Source organism: Cherax quadricarinatus, chromosome 6 (genome assembly GCF_038502225.1).
Source record: "Cherax quadricarinatus isolate ZL_2023a chromosome 6, ASM3850222v1, whole genome shotgun sequence".
NCBI lineage: Eukaryota > Metazoa > Arthropoda > Malacostraca > Decapoda > Parastacidae > Cherax > Cherax quadricarinatus.
In genome coordinates, this window is record NC_091297.1 from 12,689,687 (window position 1) to 12,706,210 (window position 16,524).

The window sequence follows — 16,524 nt, forward strand, 5'->3', positions numbered from 1 at the left end:
GAGTGCAAGCGGTAAGAACGCAGATCTACGTCTGGACAGTTAGCGGGTTAATGCTTTTTTAACTAAGCAAGTACAGGTCGGCCATCAGTAATCTGGCATTATTGGGACCTGTAGGGTGCTGGATTAGTGACTTTGCCAGATTACAGAGTGGTTAGGTTAGAATACACTTAACTCAACGGTGATATTTACACATCGGCGATTTTGCCCAATTTACGCCCTATTTTTGGCAAATTCCAAATTCCAGTCTACCAAACTCATAGCTATTTCACTAGTATTTCTTCTGTAGGGCTGTTTAAATTCAGCGAGGTTTATACAAGCGTTGCACTGAACCTTCGTATCAGTGCAACTCTTGCAAGACAGGTCTTGCAAGGGTTCTTGCAAGATCTGTTCTTGTTTTTGGTTTATACAATATGGCTAGCTGGTTTATTATGTGTTAAAACCCATCGACTACACGATAGTCCTCAAGGACTCCAATGGAAATAAGTCACTTTGACTTTTTTGGGTTATCCTAGGTTCTCTACACATGCTGCTATGTATGATAATCTATGTAACTGTATTTGTGCATACCTGAATAAACTTACTTCTATTCTGTCAAATGAGTACAAGAAACTGCCCATTCACCTATTTCAACTACCAAAATGGTCAGAAATTGGCAATTTGGTCAATTTCACACAAATTTCAAAAGAAGCCAATTTCAAAATAGGGTCCTGGCACTAAAATAACATTTTCTCTGTTCATTACTCATGTCTCCAGGCCCCTCTTATATTACTCTTGCCTTCCATTTTGAATTTTTATTCACACAAAAAATATAAGATTTACTGTTATGTAGACTACTGCATTATTGTAATAGTTGTATAAATAATGTCAACCCATTCATGACTGTATATTAGACTGAACAGTTGGACACGTATTGGATGGTGATGCCATTTGTTTACTCTTGAACATCGGCAAAAAATCGAACATTTCTGCTAATTTGAGCTCAATTTCAAGGTACTTTTCGTCATGAAACCAATCAAAATTTTATCTATTTCTGTAACGTATCTTCCATTCTATCAAATGAGACCGAAAAAACAAGAATACAACCATAAAAATCATATGAAAATATACTGGTAAGGGGCGGCTAATGGTTGAGAAGTGAACTCTGTTATTTATTGTCCAATTTCCTTCATTTTTGGTGTACATTAAGAAGCATCTTTCCATCATACATTGTCCAAGTTTCAATAAAATAGCCCAACAAACAACAAATACAGTTACATAGATTATTATACACAGCAACATATGTGTAGAGAACCTAGGATAACCAAAAAAAAGTCCAACAAAGTGACTTATTTCCATCGGGGTCCTTTTATGGGGTTCTTTTATGTTGTCTGTGAAATTCATTGCACTCCTATCATTATTAATGTGACTATGTTAAGATATAATGAATAACTTCCGAGATAATCAACGAAAAACTAGCGTATATCGTATTATAATCACGGGGGAGCACTAAACCTGTAGGATTATACAGTGCATATATGGAGGGTGGTAGAAGGTATTCAGGCTTAATTAAGGGAACTGAAGCACAGATCCAATTCCCTAGATCAAGAGCCCCTCACCAGCATCAAGGAACCTCCCTTGAGGGGAGTGTATATCATAGTTAGCCCTGTACTACACTACGTTTTCTCTTAATATAAGCCCCCAAGATAGGATGGAGCTTTTATCCCATTTTTTTTTTTTAACAAGTCGGCCGTCTCCCACCGAGGCAGAGTGACCCAAAAAGAAAGAAAATCCCCAAAAAGAAAACACTTTCATCATCATTCAACACTTTCACCTCACTCACACATAATCAATGTTTTTGCAGAGGTGCTCAGAACACAACAGTTTAGAAGCATATACATATAAAGATGCACAACATATCCCTCCAAACTGCTAATATCCCGAAACCCCTCCTTTAGAGTGCAGGCATTGTACTTCCCATTTCCAGGACTCAAGTCCTGCTATATAAAATAACCGGTTTCCCTGAATCTCTTCACTAAATATTACCCTGCTCACACTTCAGCAGATCGTCAGGTCCCAAATACCATTCGTCTCCATTCACTCCTTTCAAACACGCTCATGCATACCATATCCTTTATTATTATTATTATTATTCATTTTGGGGTATTTACCATGTTTTTATGTTATTTATATTGTTTATTATGTCATATTAGATCAATTGTGATAGGTAAATAAACCGTAGGGTTGATATTAGTGTAATAGTAAAGCATATTCCCCCACATCACGAGACTCAGGAGCTCATAGCAACTGAGAGTGGCTTAAAAGGCACCTTATCTTTTATGGACAATGTACGGTGTAGGTGCTTTACACAACGAAAAACATTTCTTTTTTCGCTGGAACCATGGCTAGGGCTAAAAGTCAGCAGGTTATAACAATAAATGGAGAAAAAGAAATTAAAATGACTTATGCAGCAAGTAACGCCACCAAACAGTAGCAGCAGGTTGATGTGGCGACCCTGGAAATTTGAAATTATGCTAGCCGAAATTAGTGCCGGATTACTGATGGAACTGGATAATTTACTGCTGGATTAGTGATGGCTGACCTGTAATCTGAAAAAGTTGAAAACTATATACAATTAACCCTTAACTGTCCAAACATAAATCTATGTTCTCTCGCCCAGAGCTTCAAATATTTTTTGAAAAAAAAAAAAAAAAAAAAAAAAAAAAAAAAAAAAAAAAAAAAAAAAAAAAAAAAAAAAAAAAAAAAGATTAAAATAAAAAGGACATTTTTCTACATGTAATAGGATTTTTTTTTTTTTAGGGTCAGTACTTATAGAGATACAAGACTGCAAAGTTGGCACTGGATGCTCACATGATGGCAAACATGGGAGTCCTGCTGCTTGCAGAAGTGTTACCGATATACCTTTTTTCTTGTTTCTTTTTTTAATTTATATAATTTTTATGTTCTGATAATTACAATTTATAGCAGTTCTTGTGATTTCATAGCCAATCTCTGTTCTGACACTAATATTAGGTACCGAAATAGTACTCAAATAGTCACAAACAAACTGACAGGTGAACATTTTCACCTGCCTTGGTCACTTACTATTGTCTAGAAATATATACATAGTATTTATAGGTCCCAGCAATGTTTTAGACATGCTGGAGTATATATGAAACTCTTTGAAGCATGGTGTAAGATAAGTGTCACTCCACTGCTGACAGTGCAGCAGTGGAGTGACATCTGATGCTCATGCACTGCCTTGGCTTTATTTGTTTCCACTGTTACTCATTAACATGTCTGTCTGTCTGTCTGCACATCTGTTCGTCTGTCTAGCTCTCTCTGTTTATCTGTCTCTGCTTATCTATCTTTCTGTGTCTCTGTCTGCTTGTCTCTCTTTCTGTCTCAGAGAGAGCCACTCATGAACCAACAGGTATTACACACGATGCAGAGTCATCAAGTCTGAGTCCTGAACAAGTGAAAATGTGTATTACTTGCCAGTCATGCTTATTATGCATGATATCTACAAGCACAGTATAGCACTTTGTCTGGATTTCTTGGGTTATCCTAGGTAATTTACACTATGTATAATTGTATTTATGTGTACCTGTGAGATGGAGACAAAGATAGACAGAGACAGATACAGACAGACAGACGGAGATAGAGACAGCCATAGTCAATTCAGCCAGCCAGCCTACCAAACACGTATTACATATTCCAGAATTGTTTCTCTTTACTTAAGGCATAAGTTATAAGACATTCTAGCAGGATGACACTACCACTGGTACCAAAATTGAGAGGATGTTGCACAAATGTTGTACGTGTGTTATTATCGAGGTTTTTGATATTTCCTCAACCAGTTGTGGCCACATCCACCTCAGAGCCATTAAACTCAAGATCAACATCACTTTCCTCTTAAAAAGGGAATGTTAACCCTTAAACGGTCTAAACGTATATGTACTTTCTTACCAATAGCACTCCAAACGTATATATACGTTCTATTTTTCCTGCCTCCAAATTTGGCACGATTGGCCTGAGATGCCTGGTCAGCATAGAATGGGTCTTAACACTCGGTGTGCACCATATTAAAAAAATCTGGGACCACTTAATACCTTGTGGGAGCACGGGTTAAAATGAGCGCCAGCTAGAGTAAACAGCATGACAAACACCAAGGATTCACTGATGTCATGTCATATTAACACTCCCGTTTTAAGAGGAAAGTGATGCTGACCCCAAGTTTAGTGGCTTTGAGGTGGATGTGGCCACAAGTGGTCGAGGAAATATCAAAAACCTCGATAATAACCCATGAGCAACATTTGTGCAACACCCTTTCAGAATGTCTTATAACCTATGCCCTAAGTAAAGAGAAACAATTCTGGAACGTGTAATAAGTGTTCAACTCCAAAGTTTTGATAGCTGAGTAAGTTTCAAAGGTAATGAACTAGATCTGGTCACAATCATGACCAAGTACAAAGGTAATGAGCTCAAGGTAGAGCTGGTCACAATCATCACAAGTTTCAAAGGTAATGAATCGTGAACACATGATTACAATCATGAACAATTTTCAGAGTAATGATCAGTTAACAATCATTGTAGGGAATTCATCCATTGCCAACAGATGTTGTTAGGTGCCTGTCCCTCCTTGGCAGGACAGCCAGACAGCCACTGCAAACAGCAGCAAGTTGCCCCGGGATCTGTTGTTTGCAGGAGCACCATCGACCCTCCCCAAGAGGTCGAAGAGGCCAGCGACTCTGCTAGTAGCCCAAGGGAGAGCCGCCCTGGGGACGTGTCAACGTCCTGGTGGACACGAAGTTGATTGAAGATCCCAGGCCCTCTGTAAAGGTGAAGGAACGGCAGCTGTCACCTATGTCTGCTGGGAGGGGCTGTTGATTGTTGCCACCTGGAGCCTTCTGGGTGCCCGACACCCACCGTGTGCACGGATGTTGAAGTTTGAGGAACTGAGTGCACACTGCCTGTGGCACACCTGACAACTGCCTTGCGGTCAAATTCCACGGCGCTGTCCCTGGAGTGCCATTGCTGACGTGGGCTGGGAGGGAAAACGTACCCTCTACAGTTGTGGTGGTGCTAGGAGTTGGGTGGGTGAGGCGGGGGAGTTGAATGGTTGAGGCACGAGGGTGAGTGGTTATGAGAGGGTCATTGTTTACTACACACAGGGCAAGGCCTGGGGAGGGGGGGGGGGAGGGGCACTTCCCTACACACTGATTGTGCACTGTTGCTCACACTGTCCTGCCTACAACAAACACAACATTCATTCATTTCCCATGAAGATCATGAAAGATATGGGCATGTGACTCGCCAAAACCAACAAAGTTCACTTCATCTTCACCCACACACCCAGCTCCCTCCCCCCCCCAGTAGCATGGGGGAGGCACTGCCTGGTCCAAACCTAGGCACTCTCACTACACCCAACTCTCACAAACTGCACAACATGCTGGCTGGCTGACTGGCCAACTAGCTGACCGGCTGCTGGATGGCTGGCTCTATCTCCGTCTGTTTGTCTGTATCTATGTCTATCTCTCTCTCTATCTGACTATCTCTGTCTGTCTCTATCTCTCACTTTCTATCTCTGTCTCAAAGGTACACATAAATACAGTTATACATAGTATAAATTACCTAGGATAACCTAAAAAATCCCAAGTGCTACACTGTGCTTAAAGATATAATGCATAAGAATACTTACTGGTTCACAGTGGCTCTCTCGGAGACAGAGAGACAAGCAGAGAGACAGACAAGCAGACAGAGAGACAGACATGCCGATGCTCATCAAATGTCACCCCTTATCTCATCTTATCATTGCACCCTCGCTGGCGCACATCAAATGTCACCCCTTATCTTATCACTGCACCCTGCTGACATTTGTCACTGACACTTGTCTTACATCATGCTTCAAGGGAACTTCTTCTTCTTTTTCTTCTTCGTCTTATTATTATTATTTACTCCTGTGTATGCAAAACATTGCTGGGACCTATAAATACTTTGTATATATTCCTAGACACTAGTAAATGTCCACCTGTCAGTGTGTTTGTGACAATTTGACTACAATTTCAGTACCTAATATTAGTGTCAGTACAGAGATTGGTTATGAAATGACAAGAACTACTATAAATTGTAATTATAGAACATAAAAATTATATAAAATAATATAAAAATGAGAAAGAAAGGTATATCGGCAACACTTCTACCAGTGGCAGGACTCGATGTTGCTGTCAGGTGAGCATTAAGTGCCAACTTCGTAGCCTCATATCTCGGTAAGTACTGACCCTAATTTTTTTATTTTAATCATATAACACTTAGAAAAATGTTCTCTTTATTTTTAATATAAAAATTTTTTTTTTTTATTTTTCAAAATATTTGGGGCACTGGGCGAGAGAACATATATATACGTTTGGACTGTTTAGGGGTTAATAGGACATAACATCAGTGAATCCCTGGTGTTTTCCATGCTGTTTGCTCTAGCTGGCACTCAGCAGAATTGGTGCTCCCACAAGGTACTAAGTGGTCCCAGATTTTTTTAATACTGCACACACCGAGCGTTAAGACCCATTCTATGCTGACCAGGCATCTCAGGCCAATCATGCCAAATTTGAAGGCAGGAAAAATAAAAGTTGATCTACATTTGGAGTGCTAGTGGTAACAACATAGATCTACATTTGGACAGTTAAGGGGTTAATATATCTGCTAAACTGCCTGTTTCTTCTTACCTATTATAATAAAATTTACCAGTCAAAATAATGACAACACAAAGATTCAGGTCACATTTCATAAATTAAAAATACTTCCTGGTTAAATTACTGTTGAAAGATGATGTAAGGTTAGAGAGGTAAGGTGAAAGGCCTTGGATGTGTAACCTATCCTGTGACCTCTCTCAAATTTGACCTCAGGCATTTGTTTGCCTTATCCTTAAGATGCATTTTATGTATACTTCATAAAGTCCTGCCCTGGACAAAACATAGAAACGGTAATAAAAATGTCCCTGCAACACTGTGTTTTTAACTAATTAAAGTCACATTTGTAAAGTGAATACAAACCACTAATATGGTCTGTGTCATGTAATACATGACCATTGAGATGTGCAGTATCTTGTATTTCAGGCACTGGTGAACATTCTCCTTTTAAAGATGGACTTAAATCTTTCTCTCCATCTTTTCTCTTTTCTTCATTTATTGGGTCTTCAGCCTCTGTATTAATAAGACCAGACAATCGCCCATCTTCTCTGACATGTCCCTCTTCTAGATCATCCTCATCATTACTGTCATGGGAGAAGCTCTTCTCACAGCAGCTAACATCATCTTCACTAAACTCACACAGCTGAGAAAATAATATAAAATGAAAATTTTAAATTATGCACAAACATAAGCACAATTCTGTTACAATGACAGAGGCATTTTAATTTTTTAAAGAGATTCAGCAAAAAAGTAAGGGTACACAACTTATGGATCTTAACATATAATTTTTTCAATGAACTGGCTGTATCCCAATGAGGCAAGGAACCCTAAAAAAAAAAAAAAAAAAAAAAAAAAAAAAAAAAAAAAGAGTTTCTCTTTTTAAATTTAGTAATGTATTCAGGAGAAGGGGTTACTAGCCCCTTGCTCCATGGATCTTAATCACCTTCTGTCAACAAACCGGCCATATCCCACCGAGGCAGGGTGGACCAAAAGGAAAAAATTGTAAGTTTCTCCTTTTAAATTTAGCAATATATGCAGGAGAAGGGGGTTACTAGCCCCTTGCTCAATGGGTCTTAATTTTCTTTCTTTTAGCACATCGGCCATTTCCCACCAAGGCAGGATAACCCAAAAAGAAAGAAAAAGCTTACAACAGCATTCAACACTTTGAATTATTACTTCCCAGTAAAAGTGGGTGAGGGGCTTGGACTTCCAGCAAGCGTGCATGAGCGTGTTAGATAGGAGTGAATGGAGACGAATGATACTTGGGACCTGACGATCTGTTGGAGTGTGAGCAGGGTAATATTTAGTGAAGGGATTCAGGGAAACCGGTTATTTTCATATAGTCGGACTTGAGTCCTGGAAATGGGAAGTACAATGCCTGCACTTTAAAGGAGGGGTTTGGGATATTGGCAGTTTGGAGGGATATGTTGTGTATCTCTATACGTATATACTTCTAAACTGTTATATTCTGAGCACCTCTGCAAAAGCAGTGATAATGTGTGAGTGTGGTGAAAGTGTTGAATGATGATGAAAGTATTTTCTTTTTGGGGATTTTCTTTCTTTTTTGTGGGTCACCCTGCCTCGGTGGGAGACGACCGACTTGTTGAAAAAAAAAAAAAAAAAAAAAAAAAAAAAAGTAGGTCTTAGTAGGTAATGTCACCATGGTTGTTTAACATATTTATAGATGGGGCTGTAAAAGAAGTAAATGCTGGGGAGAGGGGTGGGATTAAATTATGGAGAATCAAATACAAAATGGGAATTGATGTAGTTACTTTTTGCTGATGATACTGTGCTTCTGGAGATTCTGAAGAAAAGTTGCGAAGGTTAGTGGATGAGTTTGGGAGGGTGTGTAAAGGTAGAAAGTTGAAAGTGAACATAGATAAGAGTAAGGTGATGAAGGTATCAAACAAGTTAGATAAAGAAAAATTGGACATCACATTGGAGAGAGGTAGTATGGAAAAAGTGAATGTTTTCAGATATTTGGGAGTTGACTTGTCAGTGGATGGGTTTATGAAGGATGAGGTTCACCACAGAATTGATGAAGGAGTGGTGTGTGGGGGTATCTGTAGAGACAAGAATGTTATCCACAGAGGCAAAGAAGGGAATGTACGAGAGTATAGTGGCACTAACACTCTTATGTGGGTGTCAAGCATGAATTTTAAATGTTGCAGCGAGAAGGCGGCTGGAGGCAGTGGAGATGTCATGTCTAAGGGCAATGTGTGGTGTAAATATTATGCAGAGAATTCATAGTGTGGAAATTAGGAGGAGGTGTGGAGTTACTAAAAGTATTAGTCAGAGGGCTGCAGAGGGATTGTTGAGGTGTTTTGGTCATTTAGAGAGAATAGAACAAAGTATAACTTGGAGAGAGTATAAATCTGTAGGGAGAAGGAAGACAGGGTAGGGGTCATCCCCAAAAAGGTTGGAGGGAGGGGGTAAAGCAGGTTTTGTGGGTGATGGGCTTGGACTTCCAGCAAGTGTGCATGAGCGTGTTAGATAGGAGTGAATAGAGACGAATGGTTTTTGGGACCTGATGAGCTGCTGGAGTGTGAGCAGGGCAATATTTTGTGAAGGGATTCAGGGAAACAGGCTAGCCAGCCTTGAGTCCTGGAAATAGGAAGTACAATGCCTGCACTTTAAAGGAGGGGTTTGGGATGGATCTTAATATTAACCCCTAAACGGTCCAAACGTACATATACGTTCTCTCGCATAGCGCCCCAAACGTATATATACGTTTTCTTTGTCATTCATTCAACATTGCCACAATAAACCTGAGTCACCTAGAGATGAGAGAATGGGTGTGTGCACTCACTGTACGCCATATTAAAATAATTGGGGATGCCTTTTCCTATTAAAAAAAAAAAAAAAAAAAAAAATTTCTCAAAAAATTTGGGGTGCTACGCGAGTGAAAGTATATATATGTTTGGACCGTTTAAGGGTTAATATTAATTTTGTTTTACCTGTTCCACTGAGCTAGTAGGGTCGTGATCTCCAGTTGGTACCATTGTGGTACTATTATTATCAGAATCTGCTGTAGAGTTGTGTCCAGATTGGAATGTAAGGGGTGGGACAGGCTCACAAACACCCGAAGGGTCTCTATTGGTCATGGAGGCTTGGCACCGTAAGAGCCAAGCGTTATGATCAACACTAAGATCTCCACCCAGATCCCTGGGCAAACACTTTCCTGGTATGTGATTTACAAGCTGTAAGAAAAACAAAGAAAAAAATTCTTAGATTTTAATATTAATAAAGTACATCTTCAGTATCAGCTGCACATGGAGGAACCTACAATGTACAGCTGATACTGAAGATGTATCAGCTGCACATGGAGGAACATATAATGTACAGCTGATACTGAAGATGTTTCAGCTGCACATGGAGGAACATACAATGAAGAGCTCATACTGAAGATGTATCAGCTGCACATGGAGGAACATACAATGTACAGCTGACACTGAAGATGTTTCAGCTGCACATGGAGGAACATACAATGAAGAGCTCATACTGAAGATGTATCAGCTGCACATGGAGGAACATACAATGTACAGCTGACACTGAAGATGTTTCAGCTGCACATGGAGGAACATACAATGAAGAGCTCATACTGAAGATGTATCAGCTGCACATGGAGGAACATACAATGTACAGCTGACACTGAAGATGTTTCAGCTGCACATGGAGGAACATACAATGAAGAGCTGATACTGAAGATGTATCAGCCGCACATGGAGGAACTGCAGTGTTAATGAAACTGTTACCCCAGTGTAAACATTTTAGATTATGTACCATAAAACTGAATTACTGTATATTAATGCACAACTTACAGTCTGTGATACTGAAATTCAAACCTTAAATGTAGTCTATTACCAACCTCAGGCAGTGACACTGTATAGACACGATCCCTTAGTTTTTCTCGAACAAAGAGCCGAAGTACTTTGAATGGTGCCTTGAACCAGAGTGGTGCTGTTACTATTAACACCTTCTTCAAACGTGCTGGATACCCTCCCTGAAATTAAACCATTATAAAAAAAAAAAAAGTGCATCCTAAAAACAAATTTTGAAATCTACTACTGAAGAAAATTCTACTGGAGTATCAAAACTATACAGCTTTTAGCACACAATAAATACAACATGTAAGGCATAAGATTCTTTTAAAGAGAAATTTAAACCAAAGAAGTCAATCATATTCTGAAGAGTTCTTCACCCCAACATATTTTCTTTGGGTCACCCTGCCTTGACTGAAGTGGACACTGAGTCATTATGAACAGACATCAAATATATTACTTGATGTCATATGCATGTTAAGCAGGGAAGGGTGTCAATGAGGTTAGAAGCTAATAAACATATGAAGCAGCCTAATTTCGTGTTTTTCTCACCCCTACAAATATTTTGCTTAGCCATGGCCTTGTTAACCTCACACCCTCATATTATACAGAATCAATTATCCACATGCTGTTACTGTTGAAAATTATATTTTATGGTACAGTACCATATGTCAACAATTAAAGGACCATACCTATGTGTGTGTGAGTAGTCTTCTTAGGAATGCAAGCATTTAGATTTTTAATTTTGGATGACAGATGGCAGCACCTACCAGAGAGAAATTTTAACTACCAGTCTTTTTGAAGTAGGAACACAGCATGAGATGTTTTGGAAGTTTTTGGCTGCAATAATAAGATCATACTATCCACAGTCATACAGAAGTGCTTCTCAGTTTATCATCACGACCTACTTGTTGGAAGGGTTAAGCTGCTGTTTTGGTTAATAAATCATCATTATTTGAGTAAAAATTACCTTTAACAGTGTAAGAATCTTTTGCGACAATTGATAGTCAAAGTTTTGATATGCAGATTCGCTCATATCATAAATGAAAACCAGACCACATCTCTGAGTCTCTCTGGACTCAAGGGCAGCATCCAACTGGTACACAACTCCCTGCAGTGTTGTCTGTTGTGTGGTTGCTCTTGGGTCATGTAGGCGGGCGGTAAATACAGCTATGGCTGCACCCGTTTCATCACGACACGGCTAGGATAAATAAATTACTTGAAATACTCTATTACAATAAAATTACTGATATAAGATTTCAATGTAAAGTGGAAAAATAGCTAATAATATCATTGTTAAAATATACAATATAAGATATTACAAAGAAGGATAAGCTCCATGTCATCGCTAACAATACACATAATCATTAATATTTTGTTCATAAAAATTACTCTACAGTGATAGAACTCTCTTACAAATCTTTGGAGCTTTATTTACTTAATTTATAGTTGTTTCCATAATCATACATAACATACTAGCATTAAAAACTGTACAACTTAATAATACTGATTGACCCCTTTGCCGACTGTGCCATAGTACTACAAGTTTGAGGTCACTGTCCATGAGCTCAGCTCATTCAGATAAGATGTGAGCAGTAAATTTGGGCCTAGCTATGAGAGAATGGGTTTATGTGTTAAGTGTGCACCATATAAAAAAAATCCTGCAGCATGCAAAGAGTACGTAACCTTTATTCGGCGAAGATACACACCCTCGTTGATAGGCTATCTCCCCAACCTGCAACCCAGTAATAAGGGTCGAATGATGGGGCCCCATCATTCGATCAGTACCAAGGTTCAGCCAACGAGAAGGTACCACATGCTATTCGCCTTGGAATAGTATATGGTACACTACCAGAGAGCAGGTAGCATCATAAATACTGATGCTTCACTGGGGAATATTCCACTTCACACTCGCTACTGAAAAAGTTTTCAAGAGCTTGTATATCATGTTCACTATCACCATCATCAGCACTTCTCACATTTGAGTCCTGAACAAGGGAAAATACGAGTTTCCTCTTTCTTGGGAACAAAAGTCCCAATTTGCTGTGGGGCAAGGAGTTTCTTACTGAGAGGTATGGTGAACAAGACATACTAAAATGGCGTTCCCACAGTGCAATGCGGGTGCCCCGATTTTTTTCCTACTGCACACAATGATCACGCAGACCCATTCTCTCACATGTAGGCCTACCAGCTTTCTCCTGCTCGATATGAAGGCGCTAGAATTTACGCGTGTAAGTACGTGATCGACCCTGGCAGTTAGGACGTACATGTACATGACCGACCCTCAAAAGGGTTAAAGGGTTAAACTGCATCTGCCCCTTCTCTGGCCACTGCATCAGTCTATTCAATTCTTCCTGGAGTGCTCTAATGTCCTCATTAGAATGAATTGGATGGCCTATTTTGGAATCATCAGCAAATTTGCTTATGTCGCTATTTATTCCCTCATCTATGCCGTTTATGTAAATTGTGAACAACAAGGGGCCCAGCACTGACCCTTGTGGAACACCACTTGTGACATGCCCCCACTCTGATTTCTCCCCATTTATGCAAACTCTCTGCTGCCTATTTGTCAACCATGCCTCTACCCAGGAAAAAATTTCTCCTTCTATTCCGTGTTCCTTAAGTTTCCTCAGTAGCCTCTGATGTAGAACTCTATCGACAGCCTTACTGAAGTCCATATACACAATATCATATTTATTACCATGATCCACCTCCTCAAATACCTTAGTGAAAAAAGTTAGTAAATTGGTATCAGATCGTCGTTGATATTGAAGATGAGGTCCAGCATATTTTCTAGTCTTGTATGCTCTAATATTTGTTGATTTAAAGTGAATTTGGTGCAAAGATTTAACCCTTTGACTGTTTTGGTCGTATATATATATGTCTTATGAGGTACCGTGTTTGATGTTTATATACTCATAAATTCTAGAGGCTTCAAATCAAGCAGGAGAAAGCTGGTAGGCCCACATGTGAGAGAACGGGCCTGTGTGGTCAGTGTGCACCATATAAAAAAAATCCTGGAGCACGCAGTGCATAATGAGAAAAAAAAAACTCCGACCGTTTTTTTTTAATTAAAATGCCGACTTAGTGGTCTATTTTCGTACAGTATTTATGGTTCTATTCTCGTTTTCTTGGTCTCATATGATAGAATGGAAAACATATTATAGAAATAGAGGTGATTTTGATTGGTTTTACTATAAAAAGAACCTGGAAATGGAGCTCAAAGTAGGGAATATGTTTGATTTTTGCCGATGTTCAAAAGTAAACAAATGATGTCATTGTCCAATAAATATCCAACTAGCCATTCTAATATGCAGTCATGAATGGGTTGACATTATTTGTACAATTATTACAATATTGCAGTAGTCTGCATAACAGTAAATCTTCTATTTTTTGTTTGAATAAAAATTCAAAGTAGAAAGCAAGAGTAATATCAGAGGGGCCTGGAGACGTGACTGATGAACCAAGAAAATGTTATTTTAGAGCCAGGAATGTCTGCATTGTTCATTCTGGACGTTATTTTGAAATTGTCATATTTTTTAATTTTCGTGAAATTGGCCAAATTGCAAATTTCTGACCACGTTATTGGGTAGTTGAAATTGGTAAATGGGCAGTTTCTTGTACTCAATCGATAGAAAAAAATGGAGTTCTAAAGAAACAGCTATGAGTTTGGTCAACTGGAACAATGGAATTAGCCGAAAATCGGGCGAAATCGCTGATTTGTAAATATCACCGAGGTCGCTAACTTTGCGAGAGCGTAATTCCGTCAGTTTTCTATCAAATTTTAATTTTTTGGTGTCATTACAATCAGGAAAAGGTTCTCTATCATTTCATAAGAAAAATATTTTTTTTTTTTAAATTTTACAACACCAGGAGACACCTCAGGATTGGGGGTTGCGACAGTCAAGGGGTTAATAGCTCAGTTGTGTGTGTGTGAATTTTCATCTGAGCTTCCTCCTGGGATGATCTCTGCTAAAATATTATTTGCTACACTCCTATATTTTAGTTGTCTCAAGTTGAAATCTCCCAGTAGCAAGATGTTTGGGGCATCAGTTGGGAGATTTTCCAGACAGTGGTCAGTTTTCAAAAGCCATTCCTGGAATTGCTGGGAAGTGGCATCTGGAGGCTTGTATACAACTACAATAACAAGGTTTTGGTTTTCAACCTTTATTGCCAAAACTTCAACTATATCATTTGAGGTGTTTAGTAGTTCTGAGCAAATGAGCGACTCTGTGACATACAAACCAATTCATCCTTGTTGCCTGTTTAGTCTGTCACATCTGAATAGGTTATAACCTGGGATACATATTTTGTCAAAATGATCCTTTATGTGGGTCTCTGTGAAAGCTGCAAACATTGCATTTGACTCCAAGAACAGTCCCTTGATGTAAGGAATTTTGTTATTTGCTGATGGCTTTAGACTCTGTATGTTTGCAAAGATAAATGTCGTTATATGAATGGAATTTAGGGGGGCTTTCATTGGCTGGCCTTAATATCTGTTGTTCTGGAGTGGAGGCCAATGACTGTGCCTCTGCTCCAGAGGTGTTTTCAGTGGGTATAAGATTTCTGTCATTTCTTGCCAGTCTTTTTTTTCCTACCTGGCACTAAAAAAATGCCTTCTCTGCAGAGGTTACAGTTTCCCTCTTTTGTTTCCCATAGTCCGGCTGGTCTGTGTCTTTTTGTCCCCTTTAGATGACATGTCTGGCAGTATATGTTGTAACATTTTCTTTCATGGACTGACAAGTGACACATTTCAGGGTGAAATAAGTTACAGGAAGAGGAGTTGCACCCTCCTGTTGTCATGTGGGTGTGGCATTTTGTGGGATGGTCAAAGGTGCATGTCCCACCTGTTTTTCCAGATATACCATGCCTGCTGCTACCCAAGGCATAGAATTTGCATAGTTTGGAATTTTGTTTGCTAGGATTTTTTGTGGCTGCATTCCCTGCTGGTGCATTTTTTTGTTTCCTCACTACCTAAGCTGGAGATTTTCAAAATGCATGAAATCTGTTTTATCTAATTTTTTAACAATTACTCTGTATACATTATCAAAATATAGCAGTTTCTTTAAAAAAAAAAATACAAGTATGACTACGTTTATACTGAACAGTAACTGAAATAATACTGTACTCTAAATTGATGAAAATTCTTAAGGTGAACTTTGAGCATTTGCTTATCAAGCAAATGAGGTTAAGATAAAATGAAGAAAAACAGAATCATGGCAACTTACAAGAATGGTGAACTTTCCTGTGTCAAGTTCTGTTCTCAGTGGATCACTCGTTGGGTTGAGATTCACCAGCCCTTCTCTATGTCTTGTCACTTCGTGTTGCTCATATAAACTCACAGCTCTGATGAAAAAATAAATACAGTAAATTATGCCTTGTGTGCTTTTTGGGGGAAAAAATTTCATTCAATTATCATGTCTCTGTGCCATAGCAGGTGTGTTTATTGACAAATTCCTTTGAAGACTTTTGTATCTCAGGTATTTCAGCTTGTACAGTGGAACCCCGGTACTCAAACAGTTCCCTACTCGAACAAAGCTTGGCACTCGGCCAAACAAGCACAACCTGGCAGAACTTTGCTGTAAATATTTCATGTTTTTTTTTTGCATTTTTTTCTATATTATTTGTATAAATAAGCCACCATGAGGCCTATGAAGATTAGCAATAACAGCCAACCAAAACGAAAATTGGTTGGGAAGAATTCATTCGATACTTGAACAGATCAGCACTCAAACAGCCTTCTGGAACGAATTAAGTTCGAGTACCGAGGTTCCATTGTATTGGATTTTAGTACTATAATGTTTTATTTTTTGTAATTTATGTTATTCTTGTTAAAAGCTGCCATCACTCCCAGTAGTGTGACATAAATGCTACCTACCTCCATTCATTGTGGTGACATATGTGCAGCCTACCTCCAATCATTGTGGTGTGCCAAATGCTACCTACCTCCATTCATTGTTTACCTGGAGTTTACCCGGAGAGGGTATCGAGGGTCAACGCCCCCACGGCCTGGTCTGAGACCACGCCTCATGGTGGATCAA

The 16,524-nt window shown here is 39.1% G+C and overlaps 1 protein-coding gene across 14 annotated transcripts in view; it reads right to left on the reverse strand.

Annotated features, from left to right (window-relative positions):
* Ptpmeg2 (Protein tyrosine phosphatase Meg2) overlaps positions 1 to 16,524 on the reverse strand; it is a 775,124-nt gene that overhangs the window by 57,639 nt on the left and 700,961 nt on the right. For all 14 annotated transcript variants that reach the window (XM_070080395.1, XM_070080413.1, XM_070080421.1 and 11 more), the window contains 5 exons: positions 15,712 to 15,829; positions 11,454 to 11,684; positions 10,531 to 10,665; positions 9,620 to 9,862; positions 7,026 to 7,305 (listed from right to left, as the gene is read on the reverse strand). In XM_070080395.1, coding sequence (XP_069936496.1) covers positions 7,026 to 7,305; positions 9,620 to 9,862; positions 10,531 to 10,665; positions 11,454 to 11,684; positions 15,712 to 15,829 — 1,007 coding nt within the window. The remainder of the gene's footprint in view (positions 1 to 7,025; positions 7,306 to 9,619; positions 9,863 to 10,530; positions 10,666 to 11,453; positions 11,685 to 15,711; positions 15,830 to 16,524) is intronic.